Source organism: Equus quagga, unplaced genomic scaffold, assembly GCF_021613505.1.
Source record: "Equus quagga isolate Etosha38 unplaced genomic scaffold, UCLA_HA_Equagga_1.0 HiC_scaffold_728_RagTag, whole genome shotgun sequence".
NCBI classification, from domain to species: domain Eukaryota; kingdom Metazoa; phylum Chordata; class Mammalia; order Perissodactyla; family Equidae; genus Equus; species Equus quagga.
In genome coordinates, this window is record NW_025794502.1 from 1 (window position 1) to 15,764 (window position 15,764).

At 37.6% G+C, this 15,764-nt stretch overlaps 1 protein-coding gene and 1 pseudogene across 1 annotated transcript; one reads left to right on the plus strand and one right to left on the minus strand.

Annotated features, from left to right (window-relative positions):
* The first annotated feature begins 1,641 nt into the window (after positions 1 to 1,641).
* LOC124232543 (olfactory receptor 4C3-like) lies at positions 1,642 to 4,964 on the plus strand. The gene is given in 2 exon segments (XM_046649502.1): positions 1,642 to 2,750; positions 2,752 to 4,964. Coding segments are annotated over 2 exon segments (906 nt in total). The 5' UTR covers positions 1,642 to 2,682; the 3' UTR covers positions 3,590 to 4,964.
* A 1,370-nt stretch (positions 4,965 to 6,334) lies between these two features.
* Positions 6,335 to 10,550, minus strand: LOC124232542 (olfactory receptor 4C45-like; annotated as a pseudogene).
* Between the last annotated feature and the right edge of the window lie 5,214 nt (positions 10,551 to 15,764).

Here is a 15,764-nt window from a genome sequence, read left to right on the forward strand (position 1 = left end):
TACCAGGGAACATGTCTATTTTATTCACTGTGGTATTCCTGCCACTTAGCAAAGTACTATCTTTCATTAGGTGGGCTCTGAAAACATACTTATTGAATGATTGAAATAGTGGAGGTATAATTTCAATTCAGGTCATTCTGACTCTAATTTTCTTGATTTTCCAGCGCACCACACGTAGAGTTATGGGTAAAGGACAGTGGTACTTTTCTCTCCACTTTATGGGGGGAGATGAAAGAGATAATGTATATGAAAGAGCCTAGGATCCATGCCTATAACACAGAAGACAATTTATGGACCCTCTCTCTAGACATTAGAAGGACACTGGGCACTTCTAGGAGGGAGAATAGAAATCACTCTCTTGAGACCAAAACTGTATTCAGAGGGAATACTTAAATGATGGCATCAACATTGTTTTAACCTGTGAACAAGGAAAAGCTAATTCCAACACTGATTTGGCAAGTGATCCTGTGAGGATAGAATTAGCCTCCCTCGGAGAGATGGAAAGCACATGGCACTGATAATTCCTGTGTCATCACTCCCACCTTATAAATAACTCCTTCCAGTGGAAGGAGAACGATTTTCTCTGAGACTGTGCGATAGGTATTAGCAGAATTCAGAGCTCACAAGCCAGCTACTCCTTCTCTAACACCTTCCCTAATATCAGCAGCAGGGCTTTTCTTGTCAAAAATAGAGAAAGTAGTTAATGGAAGGGCACAGGCTGGAGCAATGAGCAGCCCGGGTTCCAGCCTCACCACTGCCATGAATCACCCATGTGACTTTGGATCAGCTGCACCTAATCTCTCTGAGTCTTAAATCCACCATCTTTAAACTGGAGACAATTGGAAAAGATGATTTTAAGTGTCATGGAGTTTTTCAGCAAATAAAAGGGAAATGGATAATGGAAGAAATTCTCAGCTGCTGGTAAATGGATGACTCCCTTTTGAGTTTTCACCGTACTAGTCTAAGAAACTTTCAGCTCAGACGAATTTCTGTAATCAGTAGCAATTGCCCAATCTGTGCTTTGCCTCAATGTAAAAAACAATTTAAATCTCATCCAGGAGTTTAATAGTGTGAAACAGCGAAATTTGGATGCTATGCTTGGATTTGTCCTAGATGACATTTAAGAACTCTTTCAGGTCCACTATTCCATGATGTTAAGAAAGAAAGAAAGAAACAAACAAAACATCTGGTGACCTGTTGGTGTCCTCAGATCCAGTCAATGTAAGTTTTCTATAATTTTAAAAATTAAATAAAAGAAAAATGCAACTCAAATAAAGATATAGTAGAATAATTTTACTAAATTTCTCATTGCTTTCCACAAAATAATTTTCTCATGCACAACTCAAAAAGGAGACTTCTTTTCTTTACTAGTTTTTAACAAATAATTTATATTGTATTCCCACAAATTGGAATCACAGAGATAAACCAGCTTAACATTTTTATTTTGGGGCACATAAATTCATTATTTGGCTAAACTGTATACTGTTCATATTGATTGCATTTTCTCTACTCTCTTATATTTTGTGTGGGGATCAGTATTAGGGCATTTTTCATATTTATAATAAAATTATACCCATATCAATGCCTCCTTAGTCTTGGATGCATACACTTTGGTCTTTGGCTCCTTAAGCCACAGGAAGAGTTTATTGCCCAAGCTGTTGATGTTGGCGACATCAGAGATGCCATTTATTGAATGTTTATCACATCCAGGCTCTGTACAAACACTTGACATGCACTGTTTTCATTTGCTTCCCTTTGCAATCTCAGGGTGGGGGAGTACTCTTATTTTTGTTTTATATATATGAACATTAAGGCTTTGAGAAGTTGTCCAAGATTACACAGCCAATAAGTGGCAGAGGAAGGATTCAAATCCAGATGAATTTAAGTGACAGTACAGTACAGTAAAGCTTATGGACTCTCTAGCAAGACTTCCTGGGTGCAAAGCCTAGCTCTGCCATTTATTAGCTAAATATCCTTCTGTAAGTTGCTAAATGCGTGTCTCACTTTCTTCCTCTGCAAAATGAGGGTAAAAATAGCAATCTACTCCATGGGGATGATGTGAAGATTGAATGAATTGGTGCATGTGAAGCAGCCAGGACAGTGCTTGGCTAAGACCAAGTGCTACCCAGGTGTTTGCTCTTATTACTGCTGTCTATGCTCTTGGCCATAATGTTTTACTCTGAAAAGATCCCCATCAGACTTGTCACTTGCAGGAGTTGTATTTATCCTGCACTAAAGATTGGAGAGGGAAAAAGGGGGCAGCTTCCTGATCAACACGGGAATCTTCTCTCTCATGTGCCATTGTATTTATGTGGAACCATGCTAAAAATTGTCAGAGATGCACTCCAGTTGAATTAGAAAATCAATCTCTTCTGAGTTTTCAATTTCAGTAGTAACAAAAGAAATTAAAATTCAGATAACTAAATTATTTTCCTGTAATAACTTGGATACTTGGTACCCAGTGATGCTAAAATTAATAGACATATGCTCATGTTTTGTGGTTAGCAGAATGAATTGGTACAGGAATTTTGGAACAGAAATGATTAAGAGAGACAAAGGGAAGTGGTTATAACTGAGAGAAACTACAACCTTTTACCCCTGAGATAAATTCTGTTACAATTATGTTTCTCTCTTGGCTTTATAGGAAATATTGTACCTGCACTCTCAGCGTTCTTGGAATCTATGGAAATACCACACAATATCACAGAATTTTTCATGCTAGGACTCTCACAGAACCCAGACATACAGAGTTCTCTTTGTAGTCTTTTTGATCATCTATGTGGTCACAGTTTGTGGCAACATGCTCATTGTGGTCACCATCACCTCCAGTCACACACTTGCTTCCCCCATGTATTTTTTTCTGGGCAACTTCTCCTTTATTGACATCTGTTATTTTTCCTCTATGACCCCCAAACTCATTGCTGACTCCTTGTATGAGGGGGGAGCCATCTCTTATGAAGGCTGCATGGCTCAGCTCTTTGGAGCCCATTTTTTGGGAGGTGTTGAGATCATTCTGCTCACAGTGATGGCTTATGACCGCTACATGGCCATCTGAAAGCCCCTGCACTACACTATCATCATGATGAGGCATCTCTGTGCCCTGCTGGTGGGGGTGGCCTGGCTGGGGGGCTTCCTGCATTCATTGGTTCAGCTCCTCCCGGTCCGTCAATTGCCCTTCTGTGGGCCCAACATGATCAACCACTTTGTCTGTGACTTGCACCCCTTGCTGGAACTCACCTGTACCAATACATATGTCATTGGTCTGCTGGTGGTCACCAACAGTGGTGTGATCTGCCTGTTGAACTTCCTCATGCTGGCTGCCTCCTACATTGTCATCCTGCACTCCTTGAGGTCCCACAGTGCAGAAGGGAGACGTAAAGCCCTCTCCACCTGTGGGGCCCACTTCACTGCCGTTGCCTTGTTCTTTGTGCCCTGTGTATTTACTTACATATGTCCAACATCTACTTTATCTATAGACAAAAACATGGCAGTATTTTATGGTATTTTGACACCTATGTTGAATCCACTCATTTATACCCTGAGAAACAAAGAGGTAAAAAATGCCATGAGAAAGCTTTTCACACAGTAAGAAATTGCAGGTAGATGATAAGTGGTAAAGCAGGAAAAAAAATGAGTTTATTTCTGTAAGTGGAGCAAACCAATGTTTGTTTTTCCTATTATTATATTTCATCTTATTTTACCTTATCCGTTCCTTCATCTTCAAAGACTTTTATGGTTTACTTAGAAGTTTTACTTGAATTGCATAATTTGATTATAAAAAATATATGAAATACATATGGCATGTGATTATATCCCTGTTTTAGATATGAGAAAATTGTGTCTCCTGGTGTGGTTAATTGGTTAATCAATGTTATCTAACTTTGAAGTACCTAAACCAAAACTCAAAATTCGTTATTTTTGATCCATCATCTAGACCTTTAAATAGCAATTCATGTTGATGTGATTTGAGTCTGTGTGATAATTAATTGAGTAGTAGAAATATTAGGCAAAATGAAACTTAAGGCAAATAACTTCATGCTTAGCCATATATAGCAGTCTCTGTGCATCTAGGCCTGGCTTCTATCCCTTCTCATCACCCTTTATGACTTCAGTGGTATAGCTGCTACACTGTGGCAGAGAGGGTTCTGGAGACAGATCAACCTGAGCTTCAGTCTTATTTCCCATGCTTACTCATAGCATGACCTTGAGTAAATGACCAAAACTCTATAAGCCCCTGCTGCCTTTCTTTAAAATAAAGACAAAGACAAGCATAAAAGGTGTCTACAGTGTTATTGTGAGAATTAAATTAGATAATCTACGTAAAGATCTTAACCCAGCGTGTTGCACATATACACCCAATATGTTTTACTTGAAATTATTATATACATACCTCAAGTCTTTCCTAACCCTCCACACAGAGGCTGTTTTCTTTTGCTTTTCTCTCTCTCCTAAGTTTGAAATATAGCTTAGAGTAGAAAGGTTTATTTTTTTAGCCAATTATACAAAATGATATTTCCTTGTATTTTTCCTAACTCTGTTTCAAATTCCAAGGGATGCTAGTGTTCTGGAATCTGAAACATACTTCCATGTTCATTCCATTTGTTTCCTGGTTTTACAATTCTGACCATATCCCTTCCAAGGCTTCACCCTTTAAGAGTATAGGCTCCCATGATATATAATAAACTTATCCTTTGTTTGACAAATAATCTGTAATTCACCATGTTGCAGCATATCTAATTTTTACACTAAGAAAAAGCCTATTGGAAATTAATATGAAAAGCAATTTATTGAATATATGTATTCAAAAATTAGTCTCCAAGAACTAATAAATTCAGAAGATCAAGAAATCATTTTACTTCCAAACGTCTATGTCTATCAAAAATAACAACTACAGAGTTCTTAGGCAAAATAAATTTTTTAAATTTTCATAATGGTTTACATCAATGTGAGATTTCAGTTGTACATTATTTCTTGACTGTCACCGCATAACTGTTCCCCTTCACCCCCTGTGCCCACCCCCCATCTCCCTTCCCCTGGTAACCACTGAACTGTTTTCTTTGTCCATGTATTTGTTCATATTCCACCTATGAGTGAAATCATCTGGTGTTTGTCTTTCTCAGATTGGCTTATTTTGTTTAGCCTAATTCCCTCCAGGTCCTTCCTTGCTATTGCAAATGGGATGATTTTGTCTTTTTTATGGCTGAGTAGTATTCCATTGTATATATACATATACCACATCTTCTTTATCCAATCATCAGTCGTTGGGCACTTGGATTTTTTCCATGTCTTAGCTATTGTGAATAGTGCTGCAGTGAACATAGGGGTGCATAAGACAAAATAAATTTTGTCTTCTTTCACTGTCACATTTTGTTAGTCTAATTAGTAATAGGTAGGTATAACTGAGACCTTGAATTCTATACCTATTTATTTCTGCTGTTAGATAATAAAAGTATAATTGAGCCAATTTTCCAACCAACTAAGAAATATGAAATCATGATGAGACTTACTAAAAAATAGCCTATCAGGGGGCCAGCCCTGTGGCTGAATGATTAAGTGTGAATGCTCCACTTCTGAGGCCAGGGGTTTTGCCGGTTTGGATCCTGGGTGCAGACATGGAACTGCTCATCAGACCACGCTGAGGTGGTGTCCCATATATCACAACCAGATGCACTCACAACTAGAATATACAACTATGTACTGGGGGCTTTGGAGAGGAGAAGGAAAAAACCCAACAAGATTGGCAACAGTTGTTAGCTCAGGCGACAATAAAAAGCCTTTTTGCCAGCTTGCCACAATTTATCAAAGAAACTTCCTAGAAAAGCCTACTTACTTTAGTTGAAATTTGAAAAGCAGCTTTGTTTTTAGTACAGTTAAAATATGAAATTGCATAAAGGTCTGATCTTAGTGTGGCCTTATTTCTTGTTGTCCAAATCATGATTAACAATGGGCCAACTGACTTGTTAATGCTGCTTATTTTTGAAAAATTTCAACCTGGTATGATAAACACATGAGTAAATATCACCAGAAGTTTTCTATATGATTTAAAAATTATTACCAATCTCATTTACAAAAGTAATGGTTTCTCCATTTTGGAGACTATGTAAAATATTTTTCCCCAAAAATACATATTTATTTTAAAATTTAGAAAATAAAAAAATAAAGATGGGTAATAAATAAGAAAATAGAGGTGTGTGTGTGTGTGTAAATTCACCTATAAGCCCACTACCTAGAGATAATCACCATCAACATTTTGGTAGACGTCCTTCTAGTCCTCATCATCTTTTTCTTCTCCTCTACCTCCTCTTTCAACTTTTTCTATAAACGTGGTTAAGCCTCTGCCTTCCTAAAAGTTACTTTTGGATTACAAATTCTTTCTTTGTTCAGTTTACAGGGCATCTTAGACAGATAAACTTATCTGATCTTCAGTTTCCTTGGCCAAAAATGGGCATTTTAATCCTTAGTTTATACCCTTATGAAAGGAAAACGTATATGAAGAGCATAGTGTCTGACAGGTTGTTAGGTGTTTAGTAAATGTTAGTTTCCTTCCCTCCAGTGGGAAAAGGGAAACAGAAGAATAAAGGCTAGAAATGATGTCAGCCTCTGAATTTTAAGTACTTTTGAAAATATACTTGCAGAGTAAAAAGAGAAGACCTGTATTTGATATTTTTGTTCTGCAGCTCATCGTTATGTGGCTACTGGTAACCTACTTAAAAAAATAGCTTTTCACCTCTCTTGAACTCCCCTCTCTCCAGTGGAGTTTTTGTTGTTGTTGTTTTTTATGGACAACAATAGGCCAAACTCATATTCATATAAAACATATTTGCTAATTTAAAAATTTATCAGAGGAAAGTATTACTATGTAAATCACAGACTACTTTATGTACAAATGAGTGCAGATGGGGAAGAAAATAATTTCAAAGGATTTCTTGTGTAGAAATCAAAACATTCATGGACTTATGAATTACTGACTAGTCAGTAGCTGGTTCTTCGCAGACTCATACATTTTTCAGCCTGGCCTCTATGAAAGCAAGTCCACCTTGAAACTGGTTTAAACAATGAAGACCAAAGGGTTTCAAGAAGAGTTCCACAGATTAGAGAGAAAGGTAAGAAATTTAACTTCTTGTCTGTTTATTTTAAGAGGCTGCAAAATAGGTTTCATAAAGCACAAAGAGTTTAGGTCAGATGGTCTCAGATTTGAATTTTGATTCAGCCAAATTTTAGCTATTTGATCTTGAGCAATGTAACTAACTTCCCCATCCCTTGGTTTCTTAATTTATGAAAGGAGAATTTCCTTATTACTGCACTTAATTGAGCTCCAGTGAGAATTAAATAACAGAAAAAATATAAAGCACTTTGCACATAGTAAACGCTTAAATAAATAAAAAAATCTGTCATAATTACTTATACTATCATTGTTTTATTGATGCTCATACCATCCTGTGGGTAGAGTCACCATTGTGTCCCAATAATGAAATGTTTTAGACAGAGGTAAGTTCCATAGTTTGGGATTTCAAACAAGTTAAGGAGAGAAAGAAATTAGGGTCAGAAATTAGCTGCCTCCAAAACATATGAAGTGAGTGCTTAGGTCAAGACTTTATTCACAGGAAGCGCTCAATGAACATTACCTGTCTTCCTCCTCTTCCTCTTCCTCCTGCTTATTTTTACATTGTCCTATTTCATTCTATGTTTCTTGGGAGCTACGACTAGATCTTTAAAATATCAATCTGATTTTTTAAACATATAGTTGCTTGCATATTTACAAGATGGTCACACATAGGAATTTGTGGCAAAACATCTCTGTTTTAAAGGCCTTTATATGGTGAGATCTAACCTGATATAAACTCCCGAGAACACGAGAAATGTCAGCATCACATGATTTTCAAATCCCAGGGTGAAAAATCTCCTCCTGAAGGTGGGTTTCTGAGCTCTTCCCCAGGAATCACAAGCTCTATTCAGAGGAAGGTTTTTGGTCTCTGGCACTGGGCTTTCCCTTCTCCTTCTTCTTTCAGAGGACCCGACAGGACAAGACCCATCATTAGTGAGAGCTTTTGAAATTAGTTCTGCTCAGGCATCTCACAGTTGCTCCGATCAGCTCCTCCATTTGTAACTGCAGAGATATTTAAGGGATACCTATTTTTGGGATATGTTTATCCCAGAATAGGGAGCTGGTGATGGGCTAGCTCTTAATGTTCAGAGAACTGATCATTGGCCCCATTAAGTTTCCTTACTCAGATAATAACTCACCATCATGCTGCTCCTACTTGTTAATGGATGGCATGTATGACATATTTTGAAGTGAAGTGAGGCTGGGGCAGATGTTTGGTCCTCCTGTGATCATAGTTAGTGAAGGACAATAGCAGTGTTCTTAGGCTCCTCTGTCAGGAGCTGCAGTCCCCAGCACGCTGTACGCTCTGGGGACATCTCTGAAGATGATGAGCCACCTGAGCATCTCCACTATTTCTCAGTGGACTCTCTTTTTCAGTCTAAGTCATTTGATTCTTACAGTTTGAGGAAGGATGTAACACTATTCCCCTTTCACACATGAAAACATAAGTAGAGAGGTGAAGCAACTTGCTTACACTTATAAAGCTATTTAGAACTGGAGAGAAGGTGACAAATCAAGTCTGTTTGATGCAAAGCTCTTTATCTCTGGCTTCAAGGCTTCTATTTCCAAAGCTCTTAGAATTTCATTACATTCCTGATACAGATTATTTTCTGTAATCCAGGTTTGTGATCACTGTTGTCCAGGTCCATGACACAAACTTGTTCTTACATAGCTGGTAATTTCCTATCACAGCTGTTTTGTTTACAGACTCTTTTCTTTTCTGTCTAAAACAAGACTTTAATGTACTGATATTTTCTAACTTAAATCTACAGACTTTCTCAACTGTTATTCTTTTGCAGCAGCCAATTCTGATTCTAAATCTTTTTGTAAAAAATTGTATGCTACAAGGAATGGTGGAGATGTAATTTTTTAAAAGTACCTTGGTATGCAAATGCTCTGTTCTTTGGATTATAATAAGTAAAAAAGGACTATTGCTGTGGTGGAAGAACATTCATAAAGCTTTCAAACTTAGGAAGATAAGAAAAATCATATTTTGATAAAAGTACTTCTTGAAACCTCTTTCCCTACTGTTCTACTTTATTCATATGGTTATTTTTCCTCCTTTAAAATAAAACATTCTAGCTGTAGTGCTGGGTATAAAAAGTGTTCAGGGGTATTTCTATTGATCAGTTTCATACCCACAACCAGGACAACATCATGACTTTTGTGGGCCTTTGATAGATTTGTCCTCATGCGTACTTTTCTCCATAAAAAATTATATTTTGTGATTGCAATGGTATAAAGATGACTATACTCCAAGTTCGATTTGGAGTATATTCATTTTTCATTCCTATTTTAAAAGGAATTAAAGCATTTCTGGGACTCCTAAAACTATGGTGGGCCCTGGGCACTGTTCCTCCTATACTTTAATGGATATATCAGTCCTGCCCACAATATGTGGGCTCCTGAAGAAAATTGATCCAGGCAGGATAATTGACTGTTCCTACTAAGGAGGGGAATAACTATCTACAGAAGATCACTAGATTTTTTTGTTTAAATACTCCAAGCACAGGATTTATTTATCTCCAGTTTTTCTTATTTTCCCCCAGAGTTTCTTCATGACACTTTTCACTTTTGCATTTCTGAAGGCGTAGATAAAAGGATTCAACATTGGAGTACTATGGTGGAAAACACAGTCACATCTTTGTTGGTGGGCAAGGAGGTCATGGGTCTTCAGGAATGAAAAACATACAAAGAATAAGATGACAGCAGTGACATGACATGCACAGGTAGACAGGGCTTTCAACATCCTTCAGAACTATGAGTCTTAAGGGAATGTAGGATGATGACATAGGAAACAACCAGCATAGAAGAAGTGAGTGAACACAGTGACCCACTGTTGGCAGCAATCAGAGGCCCCAAAGTGTGAATGTCTGTGCAGGCCAGCTCCAGGACGGTTATTAAATCATACATAAAATGGTCACTGACATTAGGGCCACAGAATGGTCAGTGGATGATGAACAAAATCTGGATCCCTCCATGAAGAAATCCTAAAACCCCAGGCATTCCCACCAGGAAACTCTACACAGTTATGCTCATGTTGGTTATATAGTGCAAGAGCTTACAGATGGCTACTTAGTGGTCATAGGCCATGACAATTAACAAGATGATCTCAGTTCCAGCGAAGAAATGTTCACAAAGAGCTGAGTCATGCAGCCATTGCAGGATATGGTGTTCTTTCAGATATCAAGTCGAAGATCATTTTGGGTGCTACAGAAGAGGAGTAGAAACCATCTAAAATGGACAAACAGGACAGAAAAGAGTACATAGGAGAACCCAGAACTGGGCTGATGAAGATGATGACCTAGAAGAAAAGGTTACTTGTCAATATGATCAAGCAGGTGATTAAAACCACAGAAAATTAAAATTAAAACTAAAATTAAATTTTCTGCAGTTCTGGATTCTGAGTGAGACCCAACAGGATGACTTCTGTTACACTGCTCATCTATTCCATTGATTCAGCTTGGGTTGTGAGCACATGTTCCATCTGGAAAGACTGCAGTATTTCTGAGTGATATTTTTACTTCAATAGTAAAATGTTCAATCATCCTGGTCTTTGAGATTTATGGAGCTACACCTTCCACTCACCTATCCCATTTTGCACATAGTTGTAAAGAGTAAGAGAAGGAGGTTAAATTTCTCTTTATTTATACTAATTGAATAGTGAATACATTACAAACACCAGAATACAAGCAAAGTGTTATTATGAATATTGACAGATGGTTGACTTCCAAATTTTCTGGCTCTAAAATTCTCACAGATGGCTATCTTTAACTTTTTGGGACAAATTTTATCAACAATTATTTTGAAGTTATACTTGTCTATTGGCATGAGCATTTATAGGTACATGAATATAATGTTCTTTTCAGAGTCAACTGTGTATTGTATATGAAAGTACCAAGCCTTACTATGTCTATATCTGCGTTCTCTGAGATTTTATTCCTTTCTGCCGAGTGAATGCACATGCACACACAGTTACAGGACTGCAGATGGAATATTTTCCCTTCAAAATGCCAAGGAACTAACTTTATAATGGCTCATTGAGCAGTATTCACTCAACAGCCCCAGATGTTGTATGTGGCTCCACATGACTTTTTTTTTTTTTTTTAAAGATTTTATTTTTCCTTTTTTTCCCCAAAGCCACCTGGTACATAGTTATATATTCTTCATTGTGGGTCCTTCTAGTTGTGGCATGTGGGGTGCTGCCTCAGCGTGGTTTGATGAGCAGTGCCATGTCCGCGCCCAGGATTCGAACCAACGAAACACTGGGCCGCCTGCGGCGGACTGCGCGAACTTAACCACTCGGCCACAGGGCCAGCCCCCTCCACATGACTTTTTAATGTTCACTCTTTCCACATCTTTTAATGTGGACATGTAAGTGGTGCAAATTTCCCTGAAAAATTCTCAATATTTCTTAAGTGAATTTTCTGTGCAGTTGGTCTTTCATCACATACGGAATGATATTCAGGATTAGATAATTATTCTACTTACATTTAAAAAATTGAATTAAATGAATCAGGAAGTCTTCTGGAGTTTCCTATTGACAAGAGAAAAATGTTAGGGTCACCCAGGATAATACAATTTTCCCTTTTAGCATAGTTTAATCAATTAAGGTGAACTTGAAGTTTTCATTGCTAACTAGTGGAAATATTGAATATATACAGGAATATATATTTTTTGGAAGTGTCTCTACATAGATTGTCAAGAGTGAGTACATGTTGTTATTATAAAATATTGCAAGATATTTTATTACTTTATCCTTATTTTTCTTTTTTCTCTAGGCCCTGCCAAAAAAGATAGGCACATATTTTTCCTCAAAAATTTCTGAAGACAGAAATCAGCATCATGGTCTCTCAGCTTCAATAAAGATGAGGAAAGATAATTTAGGTTTTAGGAAAACTCAATTTCTGAGTCGTTTCTTCTCTCTCCATGGCACTGATGGATGGTGACTATATGGTTAATCATTCTTAATAGATTTAATTCACAAATTCTAACTTCAACATGGCAACATGGAAGTCATGAAAAGGGGAAAGAATTTCAAATCATTACCAGCAGAAATCTACAGAATCAACCCACTTAGTGAGACATACATGTTAACCAAACTGTTGTAAAGTGACTGGTAATTCCCAAAAGTGTCTTGTCTGGCAACATTACAGATAGTGTTTTCCATTGATCTTTTTGTGTCTTTGTGTCCAAATTCATTTTTAGGGAAAAAGATTAACTTTCAATTCATGAGATATAACTACAAAAACCATTTCAGTGAAAATAAATTGGCTAAATTAAATTATTAAGAGTAAAATTTTGGGGAAAAGTTTTAATTATCACTGACCTGGATCTATTGATTGTGGATTCCTCAGTTTTCAGACTGAGCCCAGTAATTGCTTTCTTTCTCTCAAGTTATATGCAGAAAAAAATTTCAGTGTGTCTCTTGGAGTCTATTTGTGGCTCCAAGAGACACACTGAAATTTGTGGCTCCCCACAAAAAGACTCTAAGAGCTATCAAGTGACACACTGAAATTTTTAGCTGTCTATGAACTGACCCAATCTTGAAAAATATAGTTTATTTTGGTTCCCATTATCAGTCTGAATTTACTAAAAAAATTAGCTGCTTTAGTTAGGAAAATTTGATAGCTCTAGGGTTTAATTTCTACTCACTTTCTTGGCTTTCTATGCAGGTATAAATTCATCTTCAAAATATGTATATCTTTTCATATCTCTTAGAACAACATCCAATCCAAGTTAAAAGCAATGGGAGAGAGTGACATCAGCTACATGGTGGAGTGAGCTGTTCCCTTTGTCTCTCCCCTTCTGAATTACAACTAAATGGACATTTATTGACCAATGGAGGATAGCCACTCAGAACAACAGGATGCATGAGAGACCCAAGCAGATATACATCTGAAGGTGGATGAACTGAGTCCCTGGAAAGCAGTGGTGACACTTGAACACTCCCCTACCCCTTCCTGGCAGCAGTGAGCCAGGTAGTAGGTCTTCAAACAGTGTCAGGCACTACTCTAAGAGGAGGTGAGGATTGCCCAGCCTCCACATGAATGCTATCCTGGCCTGTGAGAGCACTCATCATGCCACTGTGGCTCCACCAAGTGGCTCCAACTTATGATGGAGCCTACCAAACACAGTGACTTGTGTGACTGTAAGCAGAGGTGGTGGCAGTCAGGTGAGCACAAGAATGCTATCTCAGCCTGCAGGCACACCCACCATGCTGCGGTGGCCCTGCCAGTGGGGACACACCATGGCATGACTGTGAGAGGAGTTGGCAGCAACCCTACATGCTTGCATGAGTGCTATACCAGCCTGTGGTTGTGACGACCATGCTGCTGCATCCCCACTGAGTGGCCCTGGCTTGGATATGAAGGAGCCCCACTTGCCAAGCACAGTGGCCAGCATGATTTTAAGTGTAGGAAGTGGCAGCCTGGCATGTGTGCAAATGCTATGCTGGACTGTGGGAGTGCCCACCATACCCGCCCAACTTCCATTAGATGGGGTGGAACCAGAAACACAGCTCCTGCTTCCCCCCAGCTGTGGTAGGTGGAATCTGTGACCTGATACTACCACAAATGTGCCAGCAAAGGATCACTTCATCAAACTTCATGAAAACTACAGTAACTCATAGCAGAAGGAAAAAGACAAATCTCTAGAAACAACCCTGAAGTTACACAAATTTACAATCTAAAAGAGAAGGAATTCAAAATAGTTGTCAGAAAGAAACTCAATGTGTTACAAGAAAATTCAGAAAGACAGGTCAATGAGCTAAGGAATAAAATTAATGAGCAGAAGGAATACTTCACCAAAGAGATTGAAACTATTAAAAAAAAAAGCAGATATTCTGGATATGAAGAACACAATTAAAGAGATTTAAAAAATCTAGAATCCTTAAAAAGTAGAACTGACATTATGGAGGAAACAATTAGCGATTTAGATGATAGAACTATAGATGCCTCAGGTGAAGGAGAGAGAACTAAGAGTTTTAAAATATGAAGGAATTCTTTGAGAAATATTTGACTCTATGAGGAAAAGAAACATAAGGATTATAGGTATTCCAGAGGAAGAAGGGAGGGAGAAAGGAGTAGATAGCTTTTTCAAAGAAATGATAGCTGAGAACTTCCCAAACTTGGGGAAAGAACTGGACTTACAAGTACATTAAGTCAATAGAACTCCTATTTACATGAATGCAAAAAGACCTTCTCCAAGGCATATAATAGCAAAAGTGGCAAAAGTCAATGACAAAGAAAAAATATTAAGGGCATAAAGGCAGAAGAAAACAGTCTACAAAGGAATCCCTATCAGGTTTTCAGTGGATTTCTCAGCAGAAATCCTGCAGGGTAGGAGAGAATGGAATGACATATTCAAAATACTGAAAGACAAAAACTTTCAGCAAAGAGTACTCTTCTGTGAAACCATCCTTTAGATATGATGGAGAAATTAAAACTTTCCCAGATAAACAAAAGCTGAGGGAGCGCATCACCACTAGACCTCTCTCACAAGAAGTGATGAATGAATCCTTCGTACCTGAAACAGAAAGACAAAAGCCTACAAAGCTTTGAGCAAGGAGATAAATACACAAACAAAATCAGGAAACTGTGACTCTCTCTAAGAACAGGGAAGTAAAAAATTATAACATAACAGATAAAGGGAAAGAAAACATCAAAAATAACTATAAACAATTCAATTTAGTCACAAACTCACAACACAAAACAGAATAATTTATGACAACAACAATTCAGAAGGGGAAGAGGAAAGACATGGAATCTGCTTAGGCTAATGGGGATAAGGGGTTACCAGAAAATGGACTATCTCGTCTATGAGAAATTTTATACAAACCTCACAGTAACCACTCAACAGAAAACCAGAGCAGAGCCACAATTCATAAATAAAGAGAAAACTGAGAAAACTATTACCAAACCCCACAAAACTGAAATGACAGAAATACAAGGGAAGAGAAACAATGGAAATATTGAACAATTGAAACACAAGAGATAAAATGGCTGTATTAAGCTCCCATATAGCAATAATCACTCTAAATGTCAATGGATTGGATTCTTCAATTAAAAGACACAGAGTAGCTGAATGGATTAAAAAACAAGACCCAACAATATGCTGCCTCCAGGAAACACATCTCAGCTCTAAAGATAGCCATAGGCTCAGAATGAAGGGATGGAAGATGATACTCCAAGCAAATGTAAACAAGAGAAAGCAAGTGTTATCATACTTCGACAAAGCAGACTTCAAGATAAAAAAGACAATGAGAGACAAAGAGAAGCAGTCTATAATGAGAGAAGGGACATTCCACCAAGAGGACATAACATTTATGAATCTGTATGCACCTATTCCAGGAGCAATGAGGTATATAAAGCAACTATTAACAGACCTAAAGTGAGAAATTAACAGCAACACAATAGTAGTAGGGATCTCAACACTGCACTTACATCAATGGATAGACCTTGCAGTCAACAATGAAATAGTGCAAATAAACAGCATCCAAATTGGAAAGGAAGAAGTGAAACTCTTGCTGTTTCTGGATGACATGATTCTATATATAGAAAACCCTATAGTATCCACTAGAAAGCTATTAGAAATAATCAACAACTGCAGCATAGTTGCAGTGTAAAAAACCCAACTTACAAAAATCAATTGCATTTCT